The following is an 11,666-nucleotide window of genomic DNA, read 5'->3' as shown; positions in this document are numbered from 1 at the left end:
TAAAGCCATAATTTGAAAACACCGATAGGACTGACCTATGAAAGCTACTCAGGGTCCTGTGTTTGATCCCGATTTTTATGGATTTCAGTTCGGTTAAAATCCATGAATACATGAAAATTCGTGTCCAATCAGGAACTGCTGAGAGACCAGGTCGTGCATCCGGGTACGGCCACCAGATGGAGCCACCCACGGTTGCAATGATGATCTTGGCTCTAACAGCTGGATTTTTTTATTTTTTTTTGTGAAAAAGACACTTGCAACACGTTTTTAAAGATGTATTTAAGTTATTATCCGTTGCTTTTTCAGGAATGTCAATACACTTTTGTAGCCTATGAAACAATCATTTCCTAGTGAACCGTTTTCCAGCTGCGTTTTCCCTTTTCCACTCACACCAACAGAAGGCAGCAATAGTTAAGGCTGTTGCTCAGCATAATTATAGACCCGTGATCCGCCCCTGTTCCTGAATCCTGGAGCTAGACTTTGTCAGCCCTGCCCTGACAGCTTCTGTGATGGGGCCGTGAGGATGTCGGTCTTGCGTGGACATTTCTTTTTTTAAACTAATTAGTTTAGTTTAGTTTTCTTTTCATTTAAACTCATTTGTTGTCATGTTGCGGGTAGTAGTAGAGTCGGCTAAGGGTTTACCTAAAAAGACCCTTGGAGCTCCTGATCCAATTACCACTGTGATTTTTAGAGGTAGGTCTCTTTTCTCTACGCGTAAAACAGTTTGGGTGTATTCTTATTTTCAGTAAAAAGTAAATGTTGCCTAATAATTTGTAATAGTGATTGTTGCCAAGCTTGAAGTTTGTAGGCACCTAATTTAATATTCTTTCATCTGGTTTGTGGTAGCTGAGGTACAGAGGTGATGCTGAACTTATCAGATGAACTAGCCATATTACAAACGTTAAAAAACAAAAGTGTTTTTGTTTTGTTTTTTTAATCCAAGAATCATTTAATTTCCTGATGCATAGCTGGGGAGTGACTTGTTTGCATGTGTGTGATACAGTGAAATGAGCTCGGGCAAAGAAGTGAACAGACAAGTTTGAGTCTGTACTCAATAGGCTTCAGCCACAGAATTAAAATCATATATAACAGTTCTGCACAAGACAGAGCAGACACAGTACTGACTTACAGTACTGATCCTAGCATTGCTGTTGCTATAAAGGTACCGTATCATTTGATTTAAAACAATAAGATGTGAATGTTACTTTTCTTAACTTTCCAGCTGCAATAAAAAGGGAAAGTTGCAGTATTAAGAAAAGAAATGTGTTTCCCTTTTAGATGACAAGAAGAAAACAAAATCGATTGACAATGAGTTGAATCCAGTGTGGAATGAGGTAAATCACACGGAGAAAGAAACACTCTGCAATATCTCTACTTCACTCACTTTTACCTGTTTTTATTATTTTTTAACTAGTTTAGATGAATTGCCAGGAATGCAGCAATACTTAATGCAAATTTTCCATACTGCAATTGCAGTCCCACACACCACATGGCTAATATACACATATATGATTATTTGTAATATACCGGTATATGTTGTTCCTTGATAAAATGTGCTTATTTAAGACATGACAGCAGTTTAGGTTCTGTATCTGATGGCATGCTTTTCTCACATTTGTTTGCTTGTAGCTGGTTGAATTTGATCTAAAAGGCAAGGCACTGGACTCCAGCTCCTACATCGACGTGATTGTGAAAGACTATGAAACTATTGGGAAAGATAAGTAAGTACACTGCATGCCTGGAGACTGAGATCCCCTCTCAGCTTTGTGCAACAAGTCATGAAAAGCTGTGTGCCTCACCTTACTGAATTACAGTACAAACTTAGTATTGTCTGAACCAGGAGATTCTAGGAATTGAGCCTGTTTAGTCAGGTAGCAGATTAGTCAACAAAGGTAGAGGTGTGTGTCTCTTTTTCTTTTATGTTGCTTTTAAGAAACTAATGATTCGCTTACTGCAGAGGCATCATAGCTTGAGCTGTACATGGGCTACCTGCTATTTGCACATGTCACAGGCTGCTACCGGTTGCTTGGAAGCAGGATCAGAACAACATAACAGCATCAACATATTGTGTGTGTGTGTGTGTGTGAACAAGGACACACCAATATAAACAAAAATAAGTTTGATAAGTTTGATGTTTTCATAATAACTCAGTATTGCAGCTATGTAGTTAGTTTTTTCCAACCCCCTCAGCCTGCTACACCCTTCTTGCCATGCTGAGACTTGCAGAGCTGTGTGGGAAGCCTTCTTGTGCAACAATGGATGTCTTTTTTTCCCCCATCTTTGAGATTTGTGTAGCACAGTGTGATAGAGAACAAAGCAAATTCTCAAAGCTAATGTGGAGCTGTTGTAGTAGTTGTAGTAGTATGAACTATTTTAATACTGTCTGAGTGAGATGTGCTGTAATGCCAAAAAAGCCTGAACCTGCTCCAAAAATACTCTAAAAGGTTTTCACTTCCAGCTAAAGCCAGAATCCCATATGGGACTGATTCAGGCCAACCACAAGGAATGTTTTCCCAACATCACTAATTATCACGATCAAGGTCTTTTTTATGGTAAAAAACCCAATGATGTTAAAAGTTCTTGTTTCTTATGAAACATGTCAGTCCCGAGATGGATTTTCTGTGGATATATGCACACATATGTGCTAAACTGAGTAAAAGTTTCCCTTGTGCATGGGACAGTCATAACTGAAGGAGGGGCTTTGCAAATGTGTCTCCATACAGAGTAAAGTTTTCCACTGAGCTGGCCGTCTGACACACTCTCTAAAGAGCTACAGAGTGGAAGCAGAGGAGGATTTGTCCTTCTCAAATAGCTTTGCAGATACTGTTATGGGTATTCCCTGTCGCTGTGGCAACAGGAGGGAGAAAAATAAGCATTCTTCCTGACTAATTTGATTTTGGGAGGAATCAGAAGATTGTGGGATAAAGTCTCCTTGTGCAAACAGCGATGCAATCTTTATCATGAAACTGAAGAAAAAAAAAAGAGTCAAAGTATCAACAGCCATTATAGTTTATACCCTGCAGACAATGAATATCTACAGCATATTTCGTTGTAACTGCAACACTGTTTTCCACAGCTTCTGGTTAATAACTTACCTTTGAACTCCATTTGAAACCTTGTGGTCTTAACTATCCTCCCTTTACCTGCTTTGCATTCATCCCTGATAGAACTTTTAATTTCTCCTGTTATGCAGTTGAGGCTCTAATAGAGCTGTAGGCTTTTAGAAATCACTGAATGGTTGATGACTCTACAATCAAAATTTTAAATGTAAGCATATAAAATTTGACTGTGTATATTTGAAATGCAGCGATATCCAGTTTGTCACAGTTTTTGGCTGAGGGAATTCTTTCATATCAAATGCTTAAGTAGTCTCATTTCCTGTTGGTCTGTGCAAATATTTCAAACCACTTTTCACTCGCTGATGAAAGATATTTCTGGACTTGTAAGCTTTTTAAGTGCACCATGGGTGATTTTCACACTCTTGTCACAAATGTATCTCAGATGAGCCGCAATATTTCAAAGCCGAGCGGTCGTGCAAAGGGAAATGAATGTTGACAGAGGGTGGGTGACAGACATTCAAGGTTATTTGTACTGTAAGTCACTCATTCCTGTTAACACATAGTTAATTGTAGTGACTGAGAACGTCATTGTGTCAGAGGCACCCTTGTATAGAATTTACCATCCTGACAAAGTGAAAAAAAAAACTGGATACAATAATAACTCAGTATGAGTTCAGAATTTATCCTGCATGTAGGCGAGAGCAATATTTTGAACATGACATCACCAGGGCTCGACAATGGTTTAAAGTCTGCAGGTTGTTATTTGTTTACATGGGAAGTTGGCACTCCAAGTATCATTTCCCTACTCTACACTTACACCGGGGCTCTAATGATTTTCCCACAGCTCAGTGAGGACGCTAACACAGTTAGTACTGTACTACTTAGTATTTGAATGTTCTAAAAACAGCAGATATGCAAAGTCATACGCTGAACCATGTCAAACTCTCCGCTGAATGGCCTTCATTTGTCGAGAGATTTTGGTCAGACTATGCAAGGAAAAACTCTAACACAGGCTCTTCCTGCTTGGAAACACTATTTGATAAAGCTTTAAATTCTATTGTATAATAAAACACATGAAAAGGGCTGGTTTAATATGAGGTTAAATGCCAGTTTCATGAGTCACTGAATGTCTAGGGAGTACCAGTGTCGGCCTCCTTCCTCATGTGGAATAATGACTGGATCTCCTCCCCACAATAAATTCTGTCCAAGTATTTGTGTAGTGTCCTAAAGTAATCTCGACAAGTTAAGTTTCTACTCATCATATCACCATGTCACACTCACTGCTGAGGTTTTTTGAGTACACTATTATAGTGCATGGATAGTAATATATTTAAAGCTCTTTCACATGAGATGTTTAACTGCCGTAGCCTTTGGTGTCAGATTTAGGTCAGCAGCAAGTTTATTTTGCAGGAATTCCTCCGCCAGGAATGCTAAAATGACACCCAAAGAGAGACAACTTACATGGTGTTCATAACACTCCATTGGGTTAGCTGTATTCCTTTTGGATACAGTAATGTTTTCTCTGTTTATTTCAGGCAGAGAAAACATGGGTTTGAAATTCTGGCCTTTTATAGGTTTAGTTTTGCAGTTTTAGTAGTTGCTGTCAAATTTCTTGCAATTGTGAAAGAATAAGCAAGATAAACAGGAAACAGTGTAGTTTTTGGATGCACACCAAGGCAGACACAGACACAATAAGCAATGAAAGGACAATGCTGGAAATGCTGAGATACACTGTGTGACACTGGTGTTTTGGGCATAGCTCACACACAGTCCCACAGAGACTTTCATTTGATTTTTGTCTTTAAATCATATTTTTCTTGAGAACCTTTAACGAGGTTAACGATTACTTGACTTTGGAGATCAAATAACTGTGTAATGCTGTAAGTAATACTACTTTTAGTTGACGTTTGATGCCTATGATACATATGGCAGTGGTGTTTTTCACATTGTAGTATTGTAGAGTTCACCACATTGTATTGTGTTATTTATTTATTATTATTTGGAAGCCAAGTTTGAACTTTATCACTCCCACTTTTTAAAGGTCTCCCAAATAGAAAGCGTCTATTCATTTCCGTCCTCAGTGCAGAAAGTTGTTGCTGTTTAAAACAGAGGCTGGTAGTATTGAGTGTGTGGTAGCTCATAGTGTTGTGTTTGTGTATCTGAACAGGTATGGTTTGTTAGCTCTGGGTGGTGACCTTCTCCACCGCCTTTGGTGTGAATGTAGGCCTCACTGAGCACTTATGCAGCTTTTAATTTTTCCGTAATCTGTGTAATCTGATTACCGGTAAATTTGCTGAATAAAATGGTAGCACATATTTTGCCTGATTCAATCAGGACATGGAAACAGAATGGTCACCAGGCAAAGTCCCCCAAGTTGAGTGTTGTATGCATAGAAAAGTAGGCTATCTGACACTGTTTGTTTGTTTTTTTAATAGATTCCTCGGGTCTGCTAAAATCTCTTTGAGAGACCTCGCTTCAGGTCAAGCGAGATCACTGCCGTGTAAAAATGTTCCCCTGGTCAGTGAAAGTGGACAAAATATTGGAGTAAGTTTTCATCTTTTGATATGAACTCAAAAATATAAGCAACATATAATTTCATAAAAAATATATATATTTTTAAAATAGAAGACTAGCCAATAATTTCTTTTCAGGCAACAATCAATCTTTTGGTCGGCTATGATGCTCCAGCCAACGCTGTACCAAACCCCAATGATCCTCAGGCAGGAGAAACTACAGTGGATGCTGGTATGTTTATGTAATTTCCAGTAATACTGCACAATAGAGCATGTGTCTACTGAGAGTATTACATTTGTTTAGAGGTGTGTCAGGTATTTGACCTGTGATCGCCCTGTCTTTGTGCTTTTTAGGAGGTGGTGGCGGCGGTGAGGAGGGCAATGAAACTCTTCCAGATGGGAGCCAAAGTGGCCCTGCAGGGATGTCCCCATCCGGTGGTCAGTCGGTTAATCTTCGTCAGAGTCTGTCCAGGACACAGAGTCGATATCGACTTGCAAATAAACCTCAGGACTTTCAGGTGAGTTTGATTATCAATAAAGATCAATAACTGCAGAAAAAAATGGATGTGCCAGTGAGGATCAGAACATGTATTGGTGAATATGTATTTGTATTCTTCAATTATTCTCCTTCAGTTCTTGTGTGGTGTACCTTATGAAGTGCCTGTAAGTTTATCCACCCTCGTTCTGTCTCTCAGATTCGAGTCCGGATCATCGAGGCCCGTCAGTTGCCTGGCAACAACATCAAACCAGTAGTCAAGGTTTACGTTTGTGGGCAGACCCACAGGACCAGGATTAAGAGGGGAAACAACCCCTTCTTTGATGAGGTACTGCCACTTTATCTGCACAGAGTGACTACGCAAAACTCAGATATGGATAAAAATATTTTTCTTATTCTGTGAATCTCATTATCACTAATTAAAGTCGAGTCTATCCAAACATGAGACACCAGATTCTACAGAGATGTGAAATGTTTTACTTTGTTTGAACCTTGTATGATGGTTTTTTTCTTCTTCCTTTTTTGCAGATATTCTTCTACAATGTCCACATGTTACCAACCGATCTGTTCGATCAGAACATTAGTTTTCGGGTTAGTATTAATAGGAAATGTTGAAGTCCTCTGTTAGCATTTATACCGCCTGCTGATGGTTGCACTCTTCTCTGCAGGTGTATAACTCCTATTCACTCAGGGCTGACAGTCTTATGGGAGAATTCAAGGTACCCGGTCTAATCTCCTCCATACAAAATGCTGAAACATCTAAAATGACAAACAAGTCTGGCTAATCTCACCGTATTCTCTCACACAGGTGGACGTTGGTTATGTTTATGATGAGCCAGGTAAGCTGGTTCAACCACAGATTTGAGTGTCATTTGCATCCACACAAACGGTACTTTAGTTCATTTTGTGGAGATCATAATGCAGTGGGCTGCTCTCAGTGTCGCTTCCGATCTGACGCAGTGAAAAAGCTTAACACCACTCAGCACGCAGACAAAAAAAAAAAAAAAAAGCTACCATCTTGTGAAAATACTGAAGTGAAGTTAAACTACAGAGTCACAATTGCTCCTCATTTGGTGGAGAGACTAATGCATGGCGGAGGAGAAAATCTTAGATGAAGTGACCAGTGACCAGGTCAAAATCAAGACCAAAAACTGTGACCATATTACAACTTTGGAGGCAAAATGCTAGTAGTGTGTTACTGGTGCCAACAAGGGGCCAAAAAGCTTGTGCCAGATTTAGTAACCACTATGTTAACCACTATGTTATTTAATGTCTCCACATCTAAAATGCTGAATACTAATTTTCTTTTACTGTTTCTGAGATTTTCTTAAAGTTACAAAGTCTGAAGTGCTTTTTAACTTCTCCACACACTCTGCCTGATGGTGCCCTAATGAAGTCTGTTTATCCTATGTGGTGTTTCTATGTGCGTGGTCCTTTTACAGCCCATTGTGTCATGAGGAAGTGGCTCCTTTTGAATGACCCAGATGACTCCAGCTCTGGGGCTAAAGGCTACCTGAAAGTCAGCCTCTTTGTCGTCGGGACTGGCGATGATCCTCCGGTATGACCGATGAGCTGCAGCTCTCAGATGACTTTGACTGCAGCTCTTTTGCTTCCTCCTTCACAATGTAAATAGGCTGCGCTTACGCGCTTCACTTTCTCTCATGCATTCTTTCTTTGTTCTGCCTCAAACGCTGCAGGTGGAAAAGAGAGAGTCCAATGACGACCAGGATGACATAGAGAGTAATCTGCTGCTTCCAGCGGGCGTGACTCTTAGATGGGCCACGCTGTCACTGAAGGTGTTCAGAGCTGAGGATATTCCCCAGAGTAAGAGCAGATCTAGATCAGCATTCACTCTGCATTTGTACCAAACCAACAGGTTTGGTACAAATTATTAAATCATAATAAAATGAAGTTTAGTTCTCCTTGTTACCCCTATTAAACAGATGTTTTGATTGTCTTAAATAAATTAAGACTAATCCCTGGCACGGTTTTCTTGCTACAGTGGATGATGCATTTGTCCAGAATTTGAAAGAAATTTTTGGAGGAGAAGCAAACAAGAAAAACCTTGTGGATCCCTTTTTGGAGGCTAGCTTTGCTGGCAGAAAGGTTCTCGATTTTCCTCTTTTTTGCCATAATGTTAGATTAAGAAAATTAGATTTTTTATTCTTATCCTATAGAGAAAAAATGCTGATGTGTGTTATTCTGCCTCTCCAGTTGTGCACACAAATCATTGAGACGAATGCCAACCCAGAGTGGAACGAAGTACTGAACCTTCAAGTCAAGGTAGTGCTTCATAAGATAAAAGCTAAATATCAGAAAGTAACAGAGAAATTAATGTGTTTAAGCTTTTTTTTGTGTGTGTGTCTCTAGTTCCCCTCCATGTGTGAGCGTGTCAAACTAACGGTGTTTGATTGGTAAGTTAAATACGATTACGGTTTAAATGTAATGTTCTGTTCTATGTTTTTTTTTATTATTACTAAAGAAAATAAGAGGCACTTGCTTTTGGCTGAAAAAGTATTGCACAAGGTTTGTGTGGTGTGGTCAGTGTGTGTGTGCATGCATGTGTGTGCATATCCTTGTCCTAATACTAGCCTCAAGAGAATAATGCTGTGCTAGCCACACCCTTCCCTGAATAACATGCTCGGCTGGCACTGCCTCTCTGGTCATCATTGTGTGTTTCTGAGAAAAGCAACTGTCAGATAACTCAGCTCCAGGAAGGCTAGATAGAAAAAACAGTGCCAGAGGAAAAGGTTAGAAAAAAGTCTGTTAGGTGTTGAAAATATACTGAGAGGGCAATAAAGTCCACTGTGAAAAAAAGAAAGAAAAAACAGAAAACACCTCAAAACTTCCAACAAAAAGCAATAAAATGTGAGCCATTGTTCAATGTCCTACTTCAAAGTGGTAGTGGACAAAGCAGAGCGTAACACCGCAGATACACTGTGACATTTGCATGTCATTTTACAGTTAATCACACGAGTGCGGGTTATGTGTCTGTGTGTGTATGTGTGTGCAGACTGGGGCTAAAGTTATTATGTGTGATTGCAGGGATCGTTTGACAGGAAATGATGCCATTGGCACCACGTACCTGAATCTGGCCAACATAGCCTCCTCTGGTGGAGAGGTAGAAGGTAATCATTTATTTATGTCTACTTTATCCCACAAAACAGGACCAAGACGTTACATTTTAGCTTTAAATTAAAACTTCAGCAGAGAAGTTGATTTTTTTCTTCATCTTGCATATCTAGATGTTGTTGTATGACTATATGAAAGAATGCATTATACCAATGTGCCTCATTGTGTTCCCTTCTAAATGGTACTCGACTTGTCCTTTTCTTCTCCTGGAATAGAGGAACATCCGGAATATGGGGCAACGGCGTCTTATGAAGGTTTCTCTTTTTGCTCTGTGTTGCATGGGTCATAGCGCATGATGCTCGTGCTACAATGTTGATTATGTCTAACTTTGTTTGTTCCCTGTTGCCAATATAACTGTGCGTTGCTCTGTTTTTATATTGAATGTTTTGCTGTCACAGTCTCTGCACCTGCTTGCCCCACCATTCACTGCCTCCACCCGCCACCTTCAGTAGTCACCTAGTAACACCTAGTGGCATCAAACCTTTCGCTTTAGCTTGACTTTGCTTCACTATATCAGCTTGACTGTTTTGCCATTTTCTCTCTCCAGGTAACTCAGGGGAGTCTGAGGTGGGCTTCCTGCCTGTGTTTGGGCCCTGTTATATCAACTTGTATGGCAGCCCCAGAGAGTTCACTGGCTTTCCCGACCCCTATGAGGATCTCAATTTTGGCAAGGTAGTGGAGAACACATGATAACTGCTATCTTAAGAATTTCTCTTTCATGCTTTTTCTTCAATCACCTTTGTTGGGTTTTCAAGATTTCATTATGTTGTTTTTGTAAAGGGAGAAGGAGTGGCGTACAGAGGCAGGATTCTGGTCGAGCTGTCCACTAAGCTAGAGGGGAAAGCAGACAAAGCAGTAGACAAAATCCACAGTGATGACGTCCTGGTGGTACAGGTATTGACTGTCGTGTGGCTGGTTTCCATTTTCACTTTTCCTGTTACTTTTTTCAAAGGTCAAAACCATAGACTGTATATAAAAGATGGATGCATATTTGGATATCACCCTTATATGAGTGACTTGTCAATCTTGGCTTAAGGCGTACCCTGCTTTATCTTCCATGTTATTCTGAATGAGCCCATAAGTTAGAAAATAAACAACAAGATTATAAGCTAGTTATTGAAACCATAAGAGCTTTAGGAAAATGTTTAATGAGCCAATGCATCATGTGAAAGGCTGACTAATTTTGTCAGAGACTTCTCATGGACATAGAATTGGGTTTCTTTTTGGAACCAATAGTCACCCCCTGCTTTCCATTAGGAAGAATGCAGTTTTAAGGTACCTTTAGCGCTGGGTTCAGTCTTTAAGACCAGAAGCTATGGCCATCTTTTATATACAGCCTAGTCAACAACTTTCTACCTCTCTTTCTCTGTTCTGCTTCTCCTCCTTAATCAGAAATACCAGAGAAGGAGAAAATACTGCCTCTGTGCAGTCTTCCACAGCGCCTCAATGATCCAGGAACCTGGAGAACCAATCCAGTTTGAGGTCAGCATCGGTAATTATGGCAACAAACTGGACACCACCTGCAAACCGCTGGCCTCCACCACACAGTATAGTTGTGCTATATTTGATGGTGAGAGGTGAAATCTGCACTGAATACATGATGTACTCAAGCACTGAATGACCACATGATTTTTAATGGCATGTAATTTTTCTCTAGGTAATCATTATTACTACCTGCCCTGGGCAAACACTAAGCCAGTGGTTGTGGTTACCTCATACTGGGAGGACATCAGCCACCGTCTGGACTCCGTCAACATCATCCTCTACATTACTCACCGCTTGGTAATACTGCAATGAATGCTTTCAGTTGAGTTTAGGATTCATTGCCTGTACAGAGCCTGCCTTGAAACGGCTCTGCTAATGTTTGACATGTGTTTGTAACTCAGTGAGGTGGGAACATAATCCTCACCACTGTTTTGTTGTTGCAGCAATCTAACTTGGAGGAATTTAAAACTGCAATCTTGGCAAAAGTCTCAGACAACCAGCTAGCTGAGGTGTGGCTGAAGTTACTCAATCAGCTGATTGAAGACCTAGAAAGGTAAACGGAGCATGTTGTGAGAAATACAAACAAGTGAAGCACAAGTACATCCTGGTGATTCACAGGATGGATCCTGTGGATAGAAATACATATATATAAGCTTGTTCTTCGACAGCTAAAAAATTAATTTTTACTGTCTTAAATTCTCCAAAATCTCCAAAAAAGGACTTGTGACTTATCTTACCTGTTTTGAATTGCGTTTTTTAATTCCAGTCTTATTTTATCCTCTTTGTATTGAACACACTTTAATATCTCAGACAAAGCACACTATAGCCACTCTTAGATATGTGGTAGTACTGGTCATAAGACATAAGCATGGGGGGTTGTTCAAAAAATTGTGACATTTTATGGATACATACACTTGGCAGTTTAGCCTCTGAAAAGTTTCCCTTTAGACTCACTAGCTTAGATTAATTTGTGAATGAATT

At 39.9% G+C, this 11,666-nt stretch overlaps 1 protein-coding gene across 4 annotated transcripts in view; it reads left to right on the top strand.

Annotated features, from left to right (window-relative positions):
• The first annotated feature begins 471 nt into the window (after positions 1 to 471).
• Positions 472 to 11,666, top strand: part of LOC100711626 (myoferlin) — a 25,499-nt gene continuing 14,304 nt past the window's right edge. For 2 of the 4 annotated variants that reach the window (XM_013273293.3, XM_005448165.4), the window contains exons 1-22: positions 473 to 693; positions 1,279 to 1,334; positions 1,630 to 1,721; positions 5,495 to 5,603; positions 5,711 to 5,804; positions 5,927 to 6,090; positions 6,268 to 6,396; positions 6,597 to 6,659; positions 6,737 to 6,787; positions 6,877 to 6,907; positions 7,511 to 7,626; positions 7,766 to 7,892; positions 8,071 to 8,174; positions 8,283 to 8,351; positions 8,439 to 8,482; positions 9,114 to 9,196; positions 9,416 to 9,454; positions 9,748 to 9,872; positions 9,981 to 10,094; positions 10,593 to 10,770; positions 10,858 to 10,982; positions 11,129 to 11,238. In XM_013273293.3, the coding sequence (XP_013128747.1) occupies positions 606 to 693; positions 1,279 to 1,334; positions 1,630 to 1,721; positions 5,495 to 5,603; positions 5,711 to 5,804; positions 5,927 to 6,090; positions 6,268 to 6,396; positions 6,597 to 6,659; positions 6,737 to 6,787; positions 6,877 to 6,907; positions 7,511 to 7,626; positions 7,766 to 7,892; positions 8,071 to 8,174; positions 8,283 to 8,351; positions 8,439 to 8,482; positions 9,114 to 9,196; positions 9,416 to 9,454; positions 9,748 to 9,872; positions 9,981 to 10,094; positions 10,593 to 10,770; positions 10,858 to 10,982; positions 11,129 to 11,238 (2,111 nt within the window). In that variant the 5' untranslated portion in view covers positions 473 to 605. Of the gene's footprint in view, positions 694 to 1,278; positions 1,335 to 1,629; positions 1,722 to 5,494; positions 5,604 to 5,710; positions 5,805 to 5,926; positions 6,091 to 6,267; positions 6,397 to 6,596; positions 6,660 to 6,736; positions 6,788 to 6,876; positions 6,908 to 7,510; positions 7,627 to 7,765; positions 7,893 to 8,070; positions 8,175 to 8,282; positions 8,352 to 8,438; positions 8,483 to 9,113; positions 9,197 to 9,415; positions 9,455 to 9,747; positions 9,873 to 9,980; positions 10,095 to 10,592; positions 10,771 to 10,857; positions 10,983 to 11,128; positions 11,239 to 11,666 lie in introns of all 4 variants that reach the window. The other 2 variants (XM_005448166.4, XM_013273295.3) reach the window with 2 other exon arrangements.

This window comes from Oreochromis niloticus, linkage group LG8 (assembly GCF_001858045.2).
Source record: "Oreochromis niloticus isolate F11D_XX linkage group LG8, O_niloticus_UMD_NMBU, whole genome shotgun sequence".
NCBI lineage: Eukaryota > Metazoa > Chordata > Actinopteri > Cichliformes > Cichlidae > Oreochromis > Oreochromis niloticus.
This window is presented reverse-complemented; position numbering and strand designations above follow the sequence as displayed.